The sequence below is a fragment of the Rhipicephalus sanguineus genome, chromosome 10, assembly GCF_013339695.2.
Source record: "Rhipicephalus sanguineus isolate Rsan-2018 chromosome 10, BIME_Rsan_1.4, whole genome shotgun sequence".
NCBI classification, from domain to species: domain Eukaryota; kingdom Metazoa; phylum Arthropoda; class Arachnida; order Ixodida; family Ixodidae; genus Rhipicephalus; species Rhipicephalus sanguineus.
Genome location: NC_051185.1, coordinates 134,808,448 through 134,831,266, shown reverse-complemented (window position 1 = coordinate 134,831,266; position 22,819 = coordinate 134,808,448). Strand labels below are relative to the sequence as shown.

The 22,819-nt window shown below is 48.4% G+C and overlaps 1 protein-coding gene across 1 annotated transcript in view; it reads left to right on the top strand.

Moving 5' to 3' along the window:
- LOC119372477 (sodium- and chloride-dependent GABA transporter 1) overlaps positions 1-22,819 on the top strand; it is a 1,056,622-nt gene that overhangs the window by 808,842 nt on the left and 224,961 nt on the right. The window contains exon 6 of the mRNA XM_037642952.2: positions 8,191-8,315. Coding sequence (XP_037498880.1) covers positions 8,191-8,315 — 125 coding nt within the window. The remainder of the gene's footprint in view (positions 1-8,190; positions 8,316-22,819) is intronic.

Genomic DNA, 22,819 nt, shown 5'->3' with positions numbered 1-22,819 from the left:
GACTTCATATGTTCATTAAGGCGAGTGTTGACGCATCGGCCAGTCTGACCTATATACACCCGACCGCAGGTTAAGGGCAACAAATAAACTGCCCCTATCCTGCACCTCACGAACTTTCCGCTTTCTTTTGAAAGGCAAACACATTTATTCTTCTTGATTTTTTTGTCGAATTTTTGGTCCACCGCACGACAGATACGTTGAATCTTATTAGGTGCACTGAAAACAACCTCTACACCGAACCGATTGGCTATGTGCTTTAGCTGATGGGAAAAACGATGAATGTAAGGTAAAACAACGAAGCGTTTGCGTTGAGTGTCTTTCTTTGTAGAACTATGCTCTGATCTAGCCTTTAAAAACTTAATAATCTTTTCAACAGCTCTGCGTACAACATTGTCTGGGTATGCAGCCATTTTTAGACGGTTGATTTGACTTGAAAATGCTAAACTCATGGTATGAATGCATGACTTCGACAGGGCACTCCTCAGACAAGACACTGCAATTCCATTCTTTACAATTTTGGAATGGCCTGAGCTATAGTTCAGAAGAGATTTTACTGACCGAGGATTATACACCCAGCATGTGTGTCCTGATTGTAGGTGCAGTGTTAAGTCTAGGAACTGCAACTGATTATTTTGGGCAACCTCATGTGTGAACTTGAGACCCATCCCATATTCCCTAAACACCTTCAAAACATTCACAACATTGCTGCCTTGCACGTCTTTCTCAGAAATAATTAAAAAATCATCGACAAACCGAAAAACCTTTTTAGCCAAACCAAGCAATCCTTTATGAATATTTCTGTCAATTCTGGCCATGAAAATATCGCTAAGAACGGGGGCTACTTTTGAGCCAATGCAGACCCCTGAATTCTGGACAAACATTTCACTTTGCCAACCAACGAATGTAGATTTTAAATAAAAGGACAAGATTTCCAAAAAGTTGGCAACTGATACCCCGCTATCATTCGTAAATTTAACTTCATCATTGTCATCACAGATGCACGACTTGACACTTTTCATTAGTTCCGCGTGGGGAATAGAATAGTACAGGTCTTGTACGTCGACACTGAAGGCATTACAACTACCTGGATTATCGTTGCTTAAATATTTAACGACAACTTCCGAATTTGGTATTACTAGCGGGTCACAAATCTTCAGCGTCGAAAGGTGTTTGTGAAGATAACAAGCTACTTGAAGTTGCCACGTGTTTCTTTCAGACACTATTGCTCTAAACTGTTGATCTGGCTTGTGCGTCTTACAAGAGAAGAATACTTCTAAATGCATGCTTTTTGCTCTTTTGACTGCTGAAGCCAAGCTTTCTAGGTTAAGCGAATTCAGAAAAACCGCAGCTTGTTGCTTGACCTTTTGAGGTTTTACATCAATTTTCTTGAAATTTTTGGTAACGGCTTGATTCGCTTTTTCACCAAAGACACCATCCGGCATTAACACAAAACAGCCCTCTTTATCCGCCGTGACAACGCGCAGTCCTCTAGAGGAAAGATCTGAGGCAACTGAATCCAGTTTTTTGTTAAACCTCCTTACAGTCCCCGTCTTAGTTATTACATCAACGCATTCCGACACACACCTTGAGCGTTCATCCTCGTTGACAAGCCTGGAAATGGCTCTTGAGGCGGCTAGCTTTTCCGGTGGGTTCAAGATTGGTTCCACTGCAAATTTTGGGCCAAGCCGCAGTAGTCCTTCGTCATCTTCCGGCACAAAGTAGTTTCCGAGACGAACTACCCTACCCTCAGCGCTTGGAGCCTTCTTGGCAGTCGGCAGGTGTGGTCGAACGGTGTTCCAGAGAAACTCTTCCAGAGAAACTCTTTGACTTTTAAAATCTGCTGCACGATGTAGTTACTTCTGCAATATTACTGTCATGATGTGTTTTTTCTTATGTTTCCTTATTTTTTGCTTGTTTGTTTGTTTGATTCTTTTTACGCACATGCGCTCTTGAGCTACCCTGGGTTATATATTTCGTGTACTTCCTTCAATAAACTTAGTTGTGAGTTCGCGCCTGTTTGTCTTCTCGCCTTTCGTTTCCGTCTTTTGTGCGCGCGCCGAAATGTTTCCAAGAATGTCCTCAAACCAACTCGCCCAGCTCTCCATACTGTTACATTACATTTCTAGTACCGTGGGCTCTTTTATGTGTCATAACCCTCCCCCTGCTAACCCAGCTGACCTGGCTTCAAGAATAGCAGTGTGCGTATGCAAGGCAAGAGTGGCCTCTTGGCACGTTCGCCATTCGACGTGCCCAGCGGATGTTCAAGCAATGTGTGGCTTCTTGAAACCTTCGGTTGGTCACGCTAGAAGAATCTGCAGAATTGTGGCCGCTGAATCATGGAGGCAAGCTCGTTTTTACAAAGATTGCTTGCGCGTAACCTGCCACGAACGGTGTGGCGACTCCTCTGGCAGACGCCTGTTTCTAGACTGGTGCAAAACCTCGGACAGGACTACTGAGTTTCTCTGGAACACCGTTCGACCACACCTGCCGACTGCCAAGAAGGCTCCAAGCGCTGAGGGTAGGGTAGTTCGTCTCGGAAACTACTTTGTGCCGGAAGATGACGAAGGACTACTGCGGCTTGGCCCAAAATTTGCAGTGGAACCAATCTTGAACCCACCGGAAAAGCTAGCCGCCTCAAGAGCCATTTCCAGGCTTGTCAACGAGGATGAACGCTCAAGGTGTGTGTCGGAATGCGTTGATGTAATAACTAAGACGGGGACTGTAAGGAGGTTTAACAAAAAACTGGATTCAGTTGCCTCAGATCTTTCCTCTAGAGGACTGCGCGTTGTCACGGCGGATAAAGAGGGCTGTTTTGTGTTAATGCCGGATGGTGTCTTTGGTGAAAAAGCGAATCAAGCCGTTACCAAAAATTTCAAGAAAATTGATGTAAAACCTCAAAAGGTCAAGCAACAAGCTGCGGTTTTTCTGAATTCGCTTAACCTAGAAAGCTTGGCTTCAGCAGTCAAAAGAGCAAAAAGCATGCATTTAGAAGTATTCTTCTCTTGTAAGACGCACAAGCCAGATCAACAGTTTAGAGCAATAGTGTCTGAAAGAAACACGTGGCAACTTCAAGTAGCTTGTTATCTTCACAAACACCTTTCGACGCTGAAGATTTGTGACCCGCTAGTAATACCAAATTCGGAAGTTGTCGTTAAATATTTAAGCAACGATAATCCAGGTAGTTGTAATGCCTTCAGTGTCGACGTACAAGACCTGTACTATTCTATTCCCCACGCGGAACTAATGAAAAGTGTCAAGTCGTGCATCTGTGATGACAATGATGAAGTTAAATTTACGAATGATAGCGGGGTATCAGTTGCCAACTTTTTGGAAATCTTGTCCTTTTATTTAAAATCTACATTCGTTGGTTGGCAAAGTGAAATGTTTGTCCAGAATTCAGGGGTCTGCATTGGCTCAAAAGTAGCCCCCGTTCTTAGCGATATTTTCATGGCCAGAATTGACAGAAATATTCATAAAGGATTGCTTGGTTTGGCTAAAAAGGTTTTTCGGTTTGTCGATGATTTTTTAATTATTTCTGAGAAAGACGTGCAAGGCAGCAATGTTGTGAATGTTTTGAACAGCAATGTTGTGAATGTTTTGAAGGTGTTTAGGGAATATGGGATGGGTCTCGAGTTCACACATGAGGTTGCCCAAAATAATCAGTTGCAGTTCCTAGACTTAACACTGCACCTACAATCAGGACACACATGCTGGGTGTATAATCCTCGGTCAGTAAAATCTCTTCTGAACTATAGCTCAGGCCATTCCAAAATTGTAAAGAATGGAATTGCAGTGTCTTGTCTGAGGAGTGCCCTGTCGAAGTCATGCATTCATACCATGAGTTTAGCATTTTCAAGTCAAATCAACCGTCTAAAAATGGCTGCATACCCAGACAATGTTGTACGCAGAGCTGTTGAAAAGATTATTAAGTTTTTAAAGGCTAGATCAGAGCATAGTTCTACAAAGAAAGACACTCAACGCAAACGCTTCGTTGTTTTACCTTACATTCATCGTTTTTCCCATCAGCTAAAGCACATAGCCAATCGGTTCGGTGTAGAGGTTGTTTTCAGTGCACCTAATAAGATTCAACGTATCTGTCGTGCGGTGGACCAAAAATTCGACAAAAAAATCAAGAAGAATAAATGTGTTTGCCTTTCAAAAGAAAGCGGAAAGTTCGTGAGGTGCAGGATAGGGGCAGTTTATTTGTTGCCCTTAACCTGCGGTCGGGTGTATATAGGTCAGACTGGCCGATGCGTCAACACTCGCCTTAATGAACATATGAAGTCATTGGATAATAGTAATAACTCCCATCTAGCCGAGCATTGCAGGAACTGCCAATGTCATCCTGTGTGGTGTGATACTAACATTTTGTTTTATCATAAAGACAAGATAACTCGGGAAATAGTTGAAGCTTTCCACATTAGAAGGTGTGCTGATAAATGCGTAAGCAACCCATCGATTGTACTAACTGACAAGGAGTTCACCTTTTTGAGTAGCACTTGACTTTTAAAATCTGCTGCACGATGTACTTACTTCTGCAATATTACTGTCATGATGTGTTTTTTCTTATGTTTCCTTATTTTTTGCTTGTTTGTTTGTTTGATTCTTTTTACGCACATGCGCTCTTGAGCTACCCTGGGTTATATATTTCGTGTACTTCCTTCAATAAACTTAGTTGTGAGTTCGCGCCTGTTTGTCTTCTCGCCTTTCGTTTCCGTCTTTTGTGCGCGCGCCGAAATGTTTCCAAGAATGTCCTCAAACCAACTCGCCCAGCTCTCCATACTGTCTAAAAGCTGTTCACTAATAATTTCTTTTTCTTCGTTTTAATGAAGGCATCAACGACTGCACCTTTATTTTCCTTAATTAGTACTCTACTTTACTATTTGCGTGCATTCTGGTTTGCGTACGCAATATAGTGCCTTGTTAGCGCTTAGTCGCAGTAGTGTCTCTAGCGCTTTGTTTGTATTATTATTATTATTATTATTATATTTATTATTATTATTAATATTATTATTATTATTATTATATTATTATTGTTATTATTATTATTATTATTATTAGTAGTAGTAGTAGTAGTAGTAGTAGTAGTAGTAGTAGTAGTAGTAGTAGTAGTAGTAGTAGTAGTAGTAGCAGCAGCAGCAGTAGTAGTAGTAGTAGTAAGTTGTGAACCAAGAGTTTTCTTTTTAAAGGTGAAAATGTTTGGTATTACACGTGTATCGCATTCTTTATAAGAATCGCATTTGCAGCATTGAAGATTCATTGTATGTATCCAGGCGCAGTGCTCTCTTCGCGGTAGAAACTTACCTGAACTGCAGTCTGTATCGTCTTGATTCACCTTGAATGGACCTGCACAACACAAAATACAATTTTGACGGCACACGCGGACTGGGCTCACTATCAGTTGCGCCTATTCTATACAATATGAACGGGAACGTGCAGATGCACGCGCAAGCGAAATCAAGGAGCAAGAAGAGCGACCTCAACGGTGCCTCAATATGTTTACTACTAGTGCATTACTATGATGAATTCGATCTCTTTATCGCTTAAGGAGATCGACGAGCTGACTGATGCACTTCGTACTGTTTTCGTTATTGGGGTAGGTCCCTAGGATGACTCTTTTGTTCATGCCTGTCTCATACCACCGCATTATCAAACGGGGGCTTGCACTGATGCTTCGTGCAGTGTGCTACCAGGTTTCTTATTCGGTGACTATTTTTGAATTATGTCTGAGGCTTTCCTAATCTCACGTTGGCGCACCTTCACGTTCTTCCTTTCTAAGTACGGCCGTATGGCAGATGGACCTGGTAGACTAAATTACCGTGAGCGCTTACGCGTTCGCAGTATAGTGTGCAATAAATCCTCATTTGAGAGTCAGCCCCGTCCATGTCGACTTTGCCATCCGAGTTGTATCTTAAGCTGTACGAGGCAAGGAAACAATACCACCTCAGCTTCATTATGGTAATCTTAAGCGATCTTGATTCACACAAATTATACGAAGGCTTCACCAGTTCTTGTTACTCGGCCTCTATTCCAACTTTACGAAAAAAGGTAAGCTTATATCATCGGCACGCATTGCACATTTAAGATTTTGATCGCTGCCTGCAACCTGGTAAATGAAATTTATAAAACAAAAACGCCCCAAAATGCTTCCCCGCGGCACGCCACATTTCACATGTTTTTCATCTCAGCATTACAAGTGCATATTTTACAGCCCGAGTTCGGCGCTGTAAATGCGGCTCGTACGAAGAATGTGCTATGCCTGTAATTTCCTAAATTTTTACTTTATAAACAAAGCACGTGGTAGACAAAGCAAAGTGATTAAGAGAAGCCTTAAAAATAAGGCGAGTGCCAATTTTTCGATGTCACAACTCTGTACTATTATGACTTTCTGAGGAAGAAGACCTCGGCAAGACTCGTGCGCGTGTACAGCAGTCTGTGAAGTATTCCATGCGGCGAGAGAGAAAAATGAGCATTGTTAGAAGCAGCCAACAACCTTAGAAGGTAATAATAATAATTATTATTGTGTTTCATTGTGCGAAACCCCAATATGATTATGAGGGACGCATTGGTGGAGGGCTTCGCAAATTTCGACCACCTAGGGTTCTTCAACGTGCGCCCAAATCTAAGTACAGGGGCGTCAAGCACTTTCGTCTCCATCGAAAATGTAGCCGCCGTGGCCGGCATTCCATCCCGGGATCTGTAGGTCACCAGAGCCTTCGCAGGTGGACAGTCTTCTTATTCCACAAAACCGTGGACCCTCGCCGTGTGCCTGGTCCGGTCGATCAAGTTGCAGGGCAAGGTTGAAAGCTGGGCTTTCCCTCTGTGCTCGAGTGGACTACGTTACTTATAGCCTTATTGCAAGCCGCCGCGGTCGCTGCAAGCTGCCACATCATGAGCAAGGCGAAGCAGTTCGATCGGGGGCTAATGCGGAAAGCTTATTTAGCTCTGGTGGCTCCGCTGAAACACGCAGCATTTCTGCACGCTCATCGACTCACAGCGGCTGGTATATAGAGCAGCGGCGATTCTATAGGTTTTCGAAAACAGAAAATGAATTTCCTGAAACATGAAGTGCAGTTGATCAGTCCATAAAACGTTTGCTGGTGCCCCCTCATATTTGCGTCACCCGTGATGTAATTTTCAGGTCACACAGGACAGAATAAAATCATGACCGAGTTCTCTAACGTTATAGAAACCCCGCTCAGTAATGCGGGAGCATATGACGCGAAAGCGTCACATACGGGGCCCACACCGCAGACAGCGTGCAGTGCGCGCTCGTGAGACACGGAGCACAACCTTCACAGCAGGAAAGATACAAAATTTTAGCCTATAATTACCTGATTCCTCTGCGAAGGAAAACTTCGCCTCAGTTTTTCCAGTATGCAGCCGACAATGACCCTAGTCAAAAGTTGGGGGGGGGGGTGTAGACTCAGCTTCACTTGCCCCCCCCCCCCCCCCCCTAGCAGATACGCCCATGGGGGCCGGTTTTTATTCTACGGGCGTAGAATAAGCTCGCCCATCTTCCAGATATGCTGAAACAAACCAGCACAACGAGATGACTGATTCTGAAGGGTTGAAGAGGCAACAAAGAGGGGCGAGGCAGGGAGGTTGCTGCTCGACGCTACAGAAGGCTATGGAGGAGCCGTTTGGTTTATATCAAAGTGGAAGATGGAGGATGTGAGGACAGCTGCTTAGCGCATTTTCGTCATTGGCGGTCGCTGCTACATGCGCCAGCATTAGCTTGCCAACCAAAAAAGAAAGGACAGCCGACTCAATAAATAGGGTCCTCACTGCCAGGTTATTTGGTAAAAATTACCATCCGGCTGTAGTTAATGCCTATGCCTGAAATGTTCGCAATATGCTGGCAAAGTAGGATATCTGGATTTGCCTTCAGTTTTGAGAAAATGTTTACCAACTAATATCTGGGATACAGAGCCCCGAATCAGCACACCCTAGCAGGCCTTCAAAAACTGGAGCGGAGACCAATCACAAAATTAACCTGCAATATAGAAATTCTTAAACAATGAAAGCATGGCTATCAGAAATGGCAACTCGAAAGGATGAACTTGGTTGTATAACACTCTGCAGCCTACAAGAAGCAACTAGCAATGCTGGGCAGGGCCTGTCAGTTTGGCTCCGGCATATATAGGAGGAGACATGGAAGGGAATCTGAAATGTTTCTTTTGTGTGCAGGGACGCCCTAATCGTCTCCTGCATCAACAGTGGTACCTCCATGTTCGCTGGCTTCGTCATCTTCTCGGTCATAGGATTCATGGCCCACTCACAGGGGAAGGACATTGCCGATGTCGCGGCCTCAGGTAGGACATTACTGCTGCGCTTATTGGTGATATCAGGACAGGCCTCTACCGCGAGAGCTTCTTGTGTTGCGCGCTTTCGGTGGAAAACCACATTTATTCGCGCACATATAGGGAGCATTTCTACATGATACGTAAAATACGTAAGGATACGCATAAAACGGTGGAGAGGAGAACGCCCCACGTGGCAAGGGAACCCATGACAGCGATTGTTCCATAAAATTATTGAGTAAACTTACACATGCTTGTTATGCTGTTGGCAACTTCCTTACATAGCTCCCCAGGGCGGCTCCATTAAGTATGAGCTAGTTCTGCTCCAGTAAACTGAGCGTTTTTTTTTTTTTTGAAACCGAATTGTGCTGGAGGTATTATTAAAACTACGGGCATTTCTGACCGGGTTATTCATTCAAATCGTTTCCACAATATTCGAGAATATTAACACTGACCTGGAGTTAGCACTAATTTTTCTTCATTTCTTATACTGCACAGTTACCTTTTGAACTTGCATTTTCTGCGGAATAACGCGTTCGACTGATAGGCATTGAAAGCATGCGTATGAAACATGCGTTTCATCAGTTTCAATTTCCGAAGGCGTTGTACAGGGTGATCCCGCTGACCATAGCCAGAGTGTAAAAATATGCCGAAGCACTTTATGACGACGCGGCCAAATGTATGTTGCCGACTATTCAATGGAGTAAATGACTTTATTTGTGTGTTCTGCTTGATTGTTTATTTACGCAGCGTTAATTAACTAGCTTTTAAGCAAAGATGCCGGGCAAAAACTTCCATTAGAAAGCTGTGCATGGGCTTGCAAAACGTCCAATCGAACAGTTTTTAATTTTCTACCTATCAAGTAATAATGTTTTTCTGTTTACAACGGGTGCCCACGAAATACAAAAAAAGTACCACATGATATGCCAGCTTGAGCACCTAAAGTCACTGGAACGGGAAAAGTACCGCGTTCTTTTTCTCTTCGCCGCCGCGCCCTTTCGGCGGCTTCGCCACAGAAATGGTCCAGCTCGCTCGCCTCGCTAGCGTCTCCCGGCTGCCGACGCACTGCGCTTTGAAGGGCGATTGTTTTTATAGCCTCAGAAAAGCGTGCAGGAACATTACGATATACCGTATCGTTTTGACACTTCATCGCAACCCTGTTGAGGCATCGAAGAAGGCCTAGATGCGGCGCCGGCTGCGCTTTCGGGAGCAGAATGGGCAAAGGCCTGCTATTCCAGCGGGAAGAAAGATACCAAGCGACGGGCTGTGCGGCTGCACATAATACGGCGCGAAAAATTTGTACCCACGACTGATACCCGCCTTTGTGAGGCGAGCGTTTCATTGAGAATTTGCAAATGCTGTTTTGGGGAATGTTGGCGTCTCCTCTGCACTAGTGCAGCTTGTTTCGCGTGGTTGCTGCAGATGGTTCATGCACAATAGCATTGCCGGGCAGCTCATAATTATGTTTGGCATAAATGACGCCTTGGGGCTCACATATAACGATCAGTGCGCCATGAAAACTGACTGCTGCAGATTGGTATTGCGTGACGTGACTGAATGACGAACATAAATAACTATGTGTACCATGAAAATAATGGCACGCATGTAATGTAAGGCATCATTTGCATGCCATGCTCATGGAGCACTCGTGGCCGGTTCGCTGAGTTGATATGCACCAAAATCGGTATTGCGTGACCTGACTGTATGAAGAACATAAATACCAGTTGGTAACATGAAAATAATGGCACGCATGTCATGTAAGGCATGATTTACATGCCAACCACATGGTGCACTCACGGCCAGTTTGCTGGCTTGATATGCACCAAAATCGGTATTGCGTGACGTGACTGTATGACGAAAATAAATACCAAGTGGTAACATGAAAATAATGGCACGTATGTCATGTATAAGGCATGATTTACATGCCATGTTTATGGTGCACCCGCGGCCGGTTCGTTGGCTTGATATGCACCAAAATTGGTAGCGCCTGACGTGAGTGTATAATTGTGCCTTTTGTGTCAATCCGGCAGATCCCACGCATTGTGGGAATCAATCTAATATGCGAAGCAGCCAGCAAAGAGCTGCCTATATCGCCTTGTTCGTCTTTGAGGCAGATGAAATCATTCATGTCATGACATCTAGTTCACTATATATCGCATGTTTGTCATGCATGCATGCATGTAGAATCTAGTATATACAATGCATGACCTGTAATATATGTTCGTCACGTACCCACGTCATGTCATACCAAATTTGGTGTACATCCAGTTAACAAAACGGCCGGAAGCTCACAAAAACAGTGTAATGTAAACCATGCCGTACATGTAATGCATGTCATGGTATTCCCGTTACCACCTGCCATTCATGTTCGTCATACAGTCACCTCGCGCTATATCGATTTTGGTGTATATCAAGCTACCGAACCGGCCGCGAGCGCACCATGAGCGTGGTAAGTATGTGATGCTGTACATGACATACAAGTCATGATTTTCATGTTACCACCTGTCACTAACGTTCGTCATACAGAAATATCTCGTCATATCAATTTTGGTATATATGCATTTCACTAAACGGTCGCGAGCGCCCTGAGGCCATGTCATGTTAATTATGTTTTACAGGGTATGTCTGCCATGATTTGCCCGTTATGACCAGTAACTTATGTCCGTCATACACTCTTGTTACGCCATATCAATTTTGGTGTGTATCACGCTAGCGAAGCGGCCGCGAGCGCACCATGAGCGTGGCATGTAAATCATGCTGTACGTGTCATTATTTTCATGTTATCACCTGTAGTTTATATTCGTCATACAGTCATGTTATGCCATACCAAATTTGGTATACATCCCGTTAACGAAACCGCCAGGAGAGCACATAGTCGTGTGCGGATGGATGGATGGGCGGACGGACGGACGGATGGATGAATGGATGGATGCAAGCATGCATGCATGCTACATTCAAACTTGCAGAAGTTTGCTAAGAAATGATTCGCATTTAATAAATGCAGACAGCCGAGCGCATAAATTCCACGCAGTTCGCATTTCTGGTACGCGTGCGTGCGTATGTAGGTAAGTGAAAACTGCCGCAGTTTCTTTCCTAATCAGTTATAGAACAACGATATGCTTCATTCGGGGCTGCAAAAGCGCACGCAATGCGTAAAACATGCGTTACACCGCGTGAAATCACCGTGCCGCCGAAGCTTCGGCCGCGCTGGACCAAATATGGCGGCGGGCAGGACGGTCGCGGTACTTTTCCCGTTCCAGTGACTTTATGAGCACCGTAATTGCAGCGCTCTCTAACGTTTGGCGCACAAACGATTGCTTCCTTCGCGGCGGTTCATGACAGTGATTGTGCTGTCATCAGACAGCCTGTCTGAATGGCGGGGCGGATCTCCCCGCCAGAAAGATGCCGTAGATGCAGACGACAGGTGTGATCGTCGCCGCCAGATTGCACGGGTCGTAAAGGGGACGCCGACCGACAAACTTCGCCAACACAATGCTGACAGAACCTAATGCTTGCACATGGACCATTCCTGCAGCATCTCCGGTCGGACCACCTCCTATCTTTCTTCCTTCTTAGTCTCCCTTTCACTTTTTTTTCAACCTTCTATAGTCGGAAACAACTTTACAAATCCAGGGCATTTCCTCCTAAAACGGGAATGTACATGCACCTATAGGCGCGCTTTCCGCACGGACGTCATGAGCTGGACAGCCGGTGTCCCAGATTCAGAGAACTTTGCCGATTGTAAGGGCGAGGCGATCGCAGAGGCGATCGCCTACCGTACTTCGGTCTTCCGGGCCTCTGCGGACTTCTTGAGGGTTATCCGACCATAGGCCTTGTTTACAATAGGCAGTTTTGACACGGGCCCCAACGAGTTGTCTAGCATTCCTTTCGAGGCTTTCGTGCGCGTGCTGTCCAAGCCGCCTTGTTTAGTCAACGCGCAGTGAGAAGTGAGTCGTTTACCACGGCAACAGCAACAACAACCTAGAAACTTCATCAAATGGGAAGATTGCCCGTCGGCGTCCCGCGTCGGCGGCGTCAACACGAGTGATGCAACAGATAATCTTTACGCGAGGGTGTCACCATATGACCTCATCGTGACATCACAGATCGCCAAAATACGTAGCGTCATTACGACGTCACATAACGTGACGTCACATGATGACGTATTCACACGTCATGGTCGCTTTGCATTGCCTCCGTGATCGGTCACGGAGGCCTTGCAAAACCGCGTTAGGTGCAGAACGCTTTTGGAGGGGGGCGCGGGAGTATCAGTACAACTACTCACAAGAAGAAGATGGCTTTCTCCTTCTAGTCATCTTTGGCGAATGCATAAGGGATCCTTTCGGTTTTTAATTTAACGTATCTAAACAATGACTTGCGCATCTGCAGCCGATTTTGTGGGCGCTGAGCACGGGGCCGACGATCAAGAGGTCGCACGGCCAATGGCGTACCAATTTATTTGCGAGTGGGGGGGCTGGATATATATATATATATATATATATATATATATATATATATATATATATATATATATATATATATATATATATATATGCACATATATGTACATATATATATATATATAAGAGAGGCAGAAGCGAGAACTTCATTCGCACTCAATTTGATGCGATTCCTCATATACAGAGATAGAATTTGGTTAGTAGTGTTAAATAACATTACAGAAAAAGTATTCAGTCAGTTCTACGAGCATACACTGGGACAGCCATACATATACGTGCTCTGCGTGTAATAATATTGCAAGCAACATGTTTTATACGTTACCGACACAATTTCATGCTTGGTTAAAACTTCGGCGCAAACCAGGACGGACCACAAAGAATATTTAGGATGACTGCCAGTTGGGCGTGTTGGTATAGGCTCATGATGAAACAAGCGCGATAAGTCCTGTGTCCTTTCTGAGTCTTTGTACTTATCGCGCTTGTTTCATCACAAAGAATAAATGTGACAAGCACAGCGCCAATGCTTGTCTCATCGAAAACGTCTAGAAGCTGCTCACTAATAATTGCGTATTTTAAATGTAGGCAACAATGACTGCATGTTTTCTTTTCCGTAATTAGTACTGCACTTTTTTGCAGATATTTAGGTTTGCGTATCTTATATTTTGCCTTGTTTGCACCTAGTCGAGTAGTCTTTCTCGCGCATTGGGTTTATTAGTATTATTATATAACTATTATTGTTAACATATCAAACACAAGTTCTTTTTAAGCAAAGATTTGTGGTATTAGGGGCGCAGCACATTCTTTATACTCATCGTATTTGTATTTGCAACTTTTCTTGGAGCATGCGAACTTCAAGCAGAAAATAGCGACATAATAGAAGACAAGAAAGACCAAACAGGACAAAACAAAAAACAAAAGCAGCGCTGAACAGCGCTGATTCTGTTTAGTCTTTGTCTTCATTGTATTGCGCTGTTTTCTACTTTGCTTGGAAGGCCATCCAGCCTCTAAAAGTACGCCTATGCAAACCGTGTAAGCACAAGTTATTTTTGGAAAACATATGGGTGATTATAACGTAAAAATACCCCGCATTTTTTCCCTTCTGCATTGGTCGTTAGCTGTTTATGATTGGTCAAAATTTTTTGCGTCATACACACGGCAGCTGCTCGTAACGCGATGCAACAAATGACCCCAACATTTTCCATTGCGTAATGACCACTCATGCACGACTACATAAAAAATAAGAAAGTAGGCCATTTTCAATTCGGCATATTTTTGGTCATTGGTTCCTCGCCGTTCGCAAAAATGTTCGCTGTGCCTTAAAATCGCGTGCTTGTTACGCGACGTCAAGAATCTGTGAAATCTCGCGATGTTAAAATTGCGTGCGCACACTAAACAGCGCATTGCTATGCTGAACAATACTTAAACATTTCTTCTTTGAATAGCCGGACAGTGTCTCATTCTGAATGTAATTCAAGAAGGCTACCCGCCGATCACATTGGCAGCGGCTGCTTATAGCAGCTGGCGAGATGTATTCATATGAGTATGATAAATATTTTCAGTTGTAGTATAACGACGCTGAGCTGTTTGTGCGCGTGTGCAACTCTGTGAAGTCATCCTTGCTGAGAGAGAGGGAGAGAAATAAACAGCGCTGCGTGTGTGTGCTTCTTTCTGTCCGATTTGTATTTTGCCTTGTAGAAGTCCCTTTGAGATAACTCAAGACCAACTAGCCCAGCTGTCACTTCAGTCTCTTTAGTCCAGAAAACCCAGATCGCGTGATGGAATCCCGGCTGCGGCGGCCGCAATTTCGATGGACGTGAAAATGTTTGAGGCACGTGTAGAGAACCTACAATGCGTAGGTTCTCTACCACGCACCTTAGAGAACCTACATTGCGTGGTCGTGATACACGGGAGACATTCTCCACGGTAGAAGCACAGGACAAATTTCGGTATATAATTAAGTGATTGCTGCGTTCATGGTTTCCCAGTGCGCAGCCGACAGTGACCACTGTCGAAAGTGGGGGGAGGGCTCCGCCCCCCTAACTTTTCTCAGTGGGGGGCTAGAGCCCCCCTTGCCCCCCCCCCCCCCGTAGATACGCCTATGCGCACGGCAGGTTTCTGAGATGGTATCGCACGTGTACAGAAGCATTAGAACACTGTAATGGGCCGTCCTCTTGAGCGCCTTCTAGTGGGTCGCCCTCTTCGCCTCTTCTCGGAGAGCACGCCCCTCGTGCTCTTGCTCGTGAGCCTGCGAATCTGCGCTCTGTCGTTACTGTCGTCGCTGCGCATCGTCGCCGTCGATCCCGCCGTCAATAAACGCCTTTACAAAGTGGTGGAGAGTGCTGTACCGTCCCCACAACTTCGGTCTCCATCTGATGCCCCTGGAGCTTCGATCCCGTACCGTGCCATCTACCATGCCGCAAGACGCCGCTCAGGAAACGCCGCCTCCTGCCCCGACCGCTTGTCCCGGTGTCCCCCGTATCCGCGACCCTCCTATCTTCACCGGCGCGGATGGCACCGACGTGGAGGACTGGCTCACGATTTACGAACGAGTGAGTGTCCCCAATAAATGGGACGAAGCCGGCAAGCTGAGCAACTTGGTTTTCTACCTCGCGGGTGTGGCCGGCATGTGGTACAACAACCATGCATCTGATTTCCCGACGTGGTCCGCTTTCAAGACCGCCATCGTCGACGTGTTTGGCCGCCCTGCCGTTCGTAAGCTGCAGGCCGAACAGCGTTTGCGAGAACGAGCTCAGCAGGCCGGCGAAACCTTTACCAGCTACATTGAAGACGTCCTCGATTTGTGTAAGGAAGCCGACGCCACCATGTCGGAATCTGACAAGATGAGGCACATTATGAAAGGCATCGACGACGATGCCTTCACGATGCTGCTCGCCAAAAACCCCAGCACAGTGGCCGACGTCATCACGCTCTGCCAGAGCTACGAGGAGCTGCGCCGGCAGCGGTCGATGACCCGTCGCTCTCCATCCCGCGACGCCGAGCTCGCTGGCTTGTCGACCATATCCGACCACTCCGCCTTGCTGACAGAGGTGAAGTCATTCGTGCGCGAGGAAATCGCGCGCCAGTTCTCTCTGCTGGACTTTGCTCAACCTCAGTACGTTCACCAGCCGTCAACCACTCTTCTCCCTCCCCTCCGTCGAGCGACTGAGCAGGAAATCGCGGAGGTCATGCCTGAGTACCACCAGCACCATCCGGCTCCTGCACAACTGAGTTACGCCCAAGTTGTCGCAAGGACGTCCCCTGTAATACCTACGGCAGCCCCACACAGTTACGCCGAAGGCGCCGCTAGACATCAGTCCTTCGAAGCGGCTGTGCCGGCTACCTACGCCGACGTAATGCAGAGGCCACGACCGCAGCCCACGATGCAGTCGTATCAGTCGCTACCCCGTCAATCACGTCCTGCGCCATGGGCGGGCCTTGCTCCAGCAAACCGATGGCGCACACCTGACAACCGCCCCATATGCTTCGCATGCGGTTACGCCGGCCACGTGGCGCGTTATTGCAATCGCGTCCAGCCGCCTCAAGTCGTGTCGCCCGCCACCAGCCAGTCAAACCGCACATTTGACGCCCCACCTACGCCTATGTCACCGACGTCACGCCAAGCTCCATCTACTCGGCGCTCTCCGTCTCCCCGACGTCGCTCACTGTCGCCGATGCGCCCACGTCCGGTCGCACGCGACCAGGAAAACTAGTCGTCGCAGTCCACGAGGCAAGGGCTGCGACGCTATCGAACTGCGAAAGCCCTCAGCGAAGCCCATCGAACGTGATAGACGTTTTTGTGGACGGTGTTCGCGCATCTGCCCTTATCGACACTGGAGACGCCGTATCCGTTATGGACGCTAAACTAAGCCGCCTGCTACGAAAAGTGACGACGCCACTTTCCGGTCTTTCCCTCCGTACAGCCAGCGCCCAATGTATTCACCCGACGGCGGTATGCACAGCCCGTGTCATCATTCAGGACGCTCTGTACGCCGTCGAATTCATCATAATTTCCGCATGCTCTCACGACGTCATCCTGGGATGGGATTTTCTCTCCCGCCACGACGCCGTCATTCATTGCGCGCCAGCCGAAATAGAGCTTTCGCCATTCTCAGATTTGACGCCGGCAGACAGTTCATCGGCTGCGACCAAGGTATTCGTCAAAGACGACATCGCAGTTCCTGCAAATTCGTCAACGGCTGTGTCAGTCTATTGCGCCGGTTTCTGCGACGCCGTTGCGCTCCTTTCTCCATGTGACCGCGTTTTCACTAGGAGGGGCTTGCTGGTGCCATTTGCGACCGTGGAAATCACTCAGGGCGACACGGATATTTTTGTGACCAACCCATCCCCGTTCATTGTTACGTTGGTGCGAGGGGAATGTCTCGGCAAAGCGGAACCCCTCGAAAACGCACAAGTTATAGACGCACCGGGTGACACGCACTACGCCAGCTCCCGTACGCTCAGTGCTGTTTCCACGTCCGATTCGTCACCTGCTGATGTGTTTAGGTCTTCCATTGCTGACAACCTCACATTGGTCCAGCGTTCCCAACTTCTGTGCCTGCTGGAAGAATTTCGTTCTTCTTTCGATGTCGGGCAAACTTCCCTCGGCCGCACTTCCGCTGTTACGCATCGCATCGACACTGGCGCCCAACCACCACTGCGGCAACGTCCATATCGCGTGTCTCCAACAGAACGCCGGGTCATTAATGAACAAGTCGACGATATGCTTCGACGCGACGTTATTCGGCCCTCGGACAGCCCATGGGCGTCTCCCGTTGTTCTCGTTGCGAAGAAGGACGGTTCCGTGCGGTTCTGTGTGGACTACCGACGACTCAACAAGATCACTGGCAAGGATGTTTACCCGCTGCCGCGAATCGACGACGCGATTGACAGTCTGCAAGGAGCCGAATTCTTTTCATCTCTTGATTTGCGCTCGGGGTACTGGCAAGTACCCATGGCGGATGACGCTCGACCGAAGACAGCCTTTGTCACACCCGACGGCTTGTACGAGTTTAACGTCATGCCGTTTGGTCTGTGTAATGCGCCCGCGACCTTCGAGCGCATGATGGACACCGTTCTGCGCAACTTGAAATGGCACACGTGCTTGTGTTACCTGGACGACGTCGTCGTTTTCGCTCCGGACTTCTCCACGCATCTCCAACGTCTGCGGCATGTTTTGACGCGTTTGCGCAACGCAGGCCTCCAACTGAATCTGAAGAAGTGCCGATTTGCAGCACGGCAGCTGACAATCCTCGGCTACGTCGTGTCCAAGGACGGAATCCTTCCCGATCCTGCCAAGCTTCGGGCCGTGGCCGAATTTCCCAAACCTACGTCCGTCAAAGAACTGCGCAGTTTCGTAGGACTGTGTTCGTATTTTCGACGCTTTATACGAAACTTCGCCACCATCATATCGCCGCTGACGAAGCTCCTTGGAAGTAACGGACCCCTCAATTCATGGTCGTCCGAGTGTGACGACGCGTTCGCAAAGCTCCGTCGTTTGTTGACGTCTCCTCCCATACTACGCCACTACGATCCTGCGGCCCCAACGGAGGTACACACGGACGCCAGCGGTGTAGGCCTCGGCGCTGTCCTTGCGCAGCGCAAACCAGGGTTCCCCGAATATGTCGTAGCATACGCAAGCCGTACGCTTACCAGAGCCGAGACCAATTACACAGTCACGGAAAAAGAGTGCCTGGCGATCATCTGGCCCTTACAAAGTTTCGACCTTATTTGTATGGTCGCCCATTTGATGTCGTCACCGACCATCATGCCCTATGCTGGCTGTCGTCATTGAAGGATCCCTCAGGCCGTCTCGCCCGCTGGGCACTTCGCCTGCAAGACTACGACATCCGCGTGCTGTACCGCAACGGACGCCAGCATTCTGACGCCGACGCCCTCTCGCGCTCTCCCTTGCCCCCTGCTCCCTGCTCAGGGGGCAAGCCCCCTGCTCAGTATCTCACATAGCTGTTGCTTCAATCGACGTTCACACCATCGCTACCGAACAGCGCAAGGATAAATGGATCACCTCGCTGATCGACTTGCTGACGGATCCGTCGGCAACACCATCCACTCGCGCGTTGCGTCGTCAAGCCCACCATTTCGCCATTCGTGACGACCTACTGCACCGACGCAATTATAACGCCGACGGCCGCCAGTGGCTACTAGTGATACCCCGCAGTCTGCGTTCTGAAATATGCGAGGCCTTCCACTCTGACCCGCAATGCGCGCACTCTGGGGTATCCAAAACTTACCACCGCATTCGACAACGATACTTCTGGCGAGGGATGTACCGCTACGTGCAGAAATTCGTTCGCTCCTGCCTCGATTGCCAACGCCGAAAACCTGCAACGCACGTGTCGCCAGCAGGTCTACAACCATTACCTTGCCCTAACCGTCCGTTTGGGCGCGTGGGCATCGATTTGTATGAACCACTTCCTCTGACTTCGGCTGGTAACCGCTGGGCCATCGTCGCTGTTTACCATCTAACGCGATACGCCGAAACCGCCGCCCTCCCAGCGGCTACAGCGCGCGATGTGGCCTCCTTCCTGCTCCACCGATTCATGCTGCGTCACGGTCCGCCCCAGGAGCTGCTCAGTGATCGAGGCCGTGTCTTCTTGTCGGAAGTAGTCGAAGCCATTCTCAAAGAGTGCAACGTCGTTCACCACAAAACTACTGCTTACCACCCGCAGACGAATGGCCTCACTGAACGCTTTAACCGCACGCTCGGCGACATGCTCTCGATGTACGTCGCAGCCGACCACACAAATTGGGATGCCATTCTGCCCTTCGTCACGTACGCCTACAATACCGCCTCTCAGAGCACTACTGGTTTCTCGCCATTTTTCTTATTGTACGGCAGGCACCCGTCGCACACAATCGACACTATCCTTCCCTACAGGCCGGATCGATCTGAATTTGCGCCTATTTCGGACACAGCCAGGCTTGCTGAAGAATGTCGCGAGCTTGCGAAGACCTTTACAATGCACGAACAAGAGCGGCAGAAGAGCATTCGCGGTGGCACCACCACTTCTGAGTCCACGTTCCTCCCTGGAGCGCTCGTGTGGCTCTCGGTCCCGACCGCTGCAGCTGGCCTCTCTTCCAAACTACTGCCCAAATACGAAGGCCCCTACCGTGTCGTCGAACGCACGTCCCCGGTCAACTACCTGATTGAACCCATTGAGCCATCTTCGGACATGCGCCGTCGAGGGCGCGACATTGTGAACGTGGAGCGCCTCAAGCCCTACCATGACCCGCTCATAGTGACCAGCTGTTAGGTCGCCGGGCGGCTCCCTTTGCGTACCCGGGGTAATTGTACAGAAGCATTAGCACACTGTAATGGGCCGTCCTCTTGAGCGCCTTCTAGTGGGTCGCCCTCTTCGCCTCTTCTCGGAGAGCACGCCCCTCGTGCTCTTGCTCGTGAGCCTGCGAATCTGCGCTCTGTCGTTACTGTCGTCGCTGCGCATCGTCGCCGTCGATCCCGCCGTCAATAAACGCCTTTACACACGTGATAAAAGGGGTACCACCTTTTCCGTCGTGTGGCAGATAAGCATCATTTGCCAGCGGGAAGCGCGCGCGAGCCATCGTCTCAATGCGCGCTTTCTGCTACTCACCGAACATCGCAGGCCCGATGCAGTAACGAAAGTCGTCGTCGCGGAAGTGCTTGTTCCACACAAGACTCGTAGCCGATGGCTACTTGCCGGTTCTTAGCTTTACAACCCATGCTTCACGCAGTTTCTTGTCCCGCGGTTACCGGTGCAGGCTGACACTGGGCTCCGTTGCGTAAGCGCGTCACTGTGGCACCGAGCGGTAGAGCCCCATGTTCGTCGCCTTTGGAGGCAGCCGCTCTATTACAAGGGTTTCAATTGAGTAGAAAATGAGAGAAAACTTCCGAACTTGAACAGACCGCAGCGCATGTGGCACTTGAAACTCGTTTTCAAAGCACGCGGCAGTGCTCCGCAAGCAGCCGACGCGGCCGCTGAGACCACGTGATCCTGCCAAGCACGTCACGCCGACGGTGGCGCCGGCGTTTCCAGTGGTGGGCCTCGAGGCCAATATCTACCAAAGGTTTCCAACAGTTTCTCTGCTACGGCCTTTAGCAGAACGTCCGGAAAGCCCGCTGGCCACTTTGGAGGTGAAGCTACCCTGAACTATTTGGTGGCATGACTTACTTAAAGACTTCAAACAAGCTTTTAATGCGAAGCATCTTATAGCGGAGTTCAAACCGGTGGTTGTGGTGGTGGTGTGCGGCGTGACCACCCTTGCTGCGCATGCCCTCTCCACACACCTCCTCTCCACTACCCCTCACCACTCCTCCTCTCCACTCCCCCTCTCCCCTTCCCCTCTCCACTCACCCTCACCCCTCCATATCTCCACCGCACCTCTCCACTTCCTCTCCCCAATACCCCTCTCCCCTTTCCCCCTCTCCACTTCCCCTCTCACCTCCCCCTCTCCACTCTTCCGCTGAAACGCGGGCTAGGCATCCCGAAATTCTCTCCTGCGCAACGCCGTGATGAGCGCCAGCGCATGCGCGTCCCCTCCCCCTCTCTCTCCTCTCCTACGCGGCCCCCTCTCGCGCGCCTGTCGACCGCGTTCCCCGCTCGCCTTGTGAGAATTAACGGCCAGGGTAGAGGGCAGACAAGACGCGCGTAGCGTTCCTCTTCGCGTTCCACGACGTGAGGTCGGTATCATTTTAACATATGGTGTAGTAGCGCAAATTCGACGGGGACAAAGAGGACAAGAAGCAAACACGACACGTGAGGTCGGTAGCATGCCCAAAGAATGCCAACGGAACGCGATCGTGCAAGTGCTCCGGCTTCGCATCGCCTCATGGTCCCCTTTAGCGGGAAATGGTGTATTTTTTTTAACGCGACACCGTGAATTTTATGATCTATGGGCCGGGCAAGTACTGCGCCTACGATTCTTCATTAAAAAAAATAACGAAAGCAAGAAAAGGAAAAATAAAACCACCTTTGGAGGAGGGTTTCTACATCTGCAATGAAAGGAAATTACATTTTTGTTTTGACTACTTATGTTTTATTTCTTGCATCGCATCACGAGAATGCCATTTTTATTGCCGCAATAACTTGCTACATAACAGGCTTGGCATCGGAGGTTGGTTGCACACATCAACATGCAGAAAACAAAACACAGAGACCAAACCACACGTATTTTATGGCAGTAAGAGCAAAATAGACGTTGTTTTAAGCATACTCTGAGAAGACTATCCTTCTTAGCACTGTTCATTTACAAGTGAACCCCACTGCTCAATGAATATTCACGAGAAATGCATGCTTCGTCATCGTTGTGTTGAAGTATTCTCATTATGTACGAAAAGAGTGTTCCCCTTCGGCAATTACAGCTGTTGCAGCTAAGAACGAAGATTCGCACGCCCGATAAAGCAATGTTACAATTCCTTACCTTCGAATGCACTGTTGGCGTGAAATCCTTCCGTGGGATAGCTCGAAGCCACGCTTTTTTTTGCGCGTCATCACTTGGGAATGAATACACGCGCACTTTTGGCCCATTGTCATAGTTTCCGCGGCACCCAGGAACACAACACCGGCCTATGTTGCACGAACTTGCAGTCGTTGCGATGCTAGCAATTCGCACCAAACATCACATCGCGCATTAACACGTGTACGCCAAAAAAGGAACGCTCACATAGACGAGAAAAACACCGCATTGAGCGGGAACACAGGGTACGAAGAACACAAATTGTGCAGCAGCTTGGCGCACACGCACTGACTTGCCTGGGCAAGCACGCCGAGAACACACGTGCAGCCAGACTACAGTGTAACCAGACGTTTTTCAGGTTATTGTGTCGGACACTTGGCGTGACGTAGCACGCGGGGAAATGAGGATGTGAAGAGGCCTGAAGAATTTTTAGAGGGTGTTGGCTGTTGTCGGAGTGGATATACGCAATAATAATGAGACCTAACAGACAATAATGCCAGGGAAAGTATAGGGGGTGTTATTTGTAACAATTAGGATATAAATGTGAGAAAGTAAGGTGGACGAAAAGATAACTCTCCGCCGGCAGGGACCGAACCTGCGACCTTG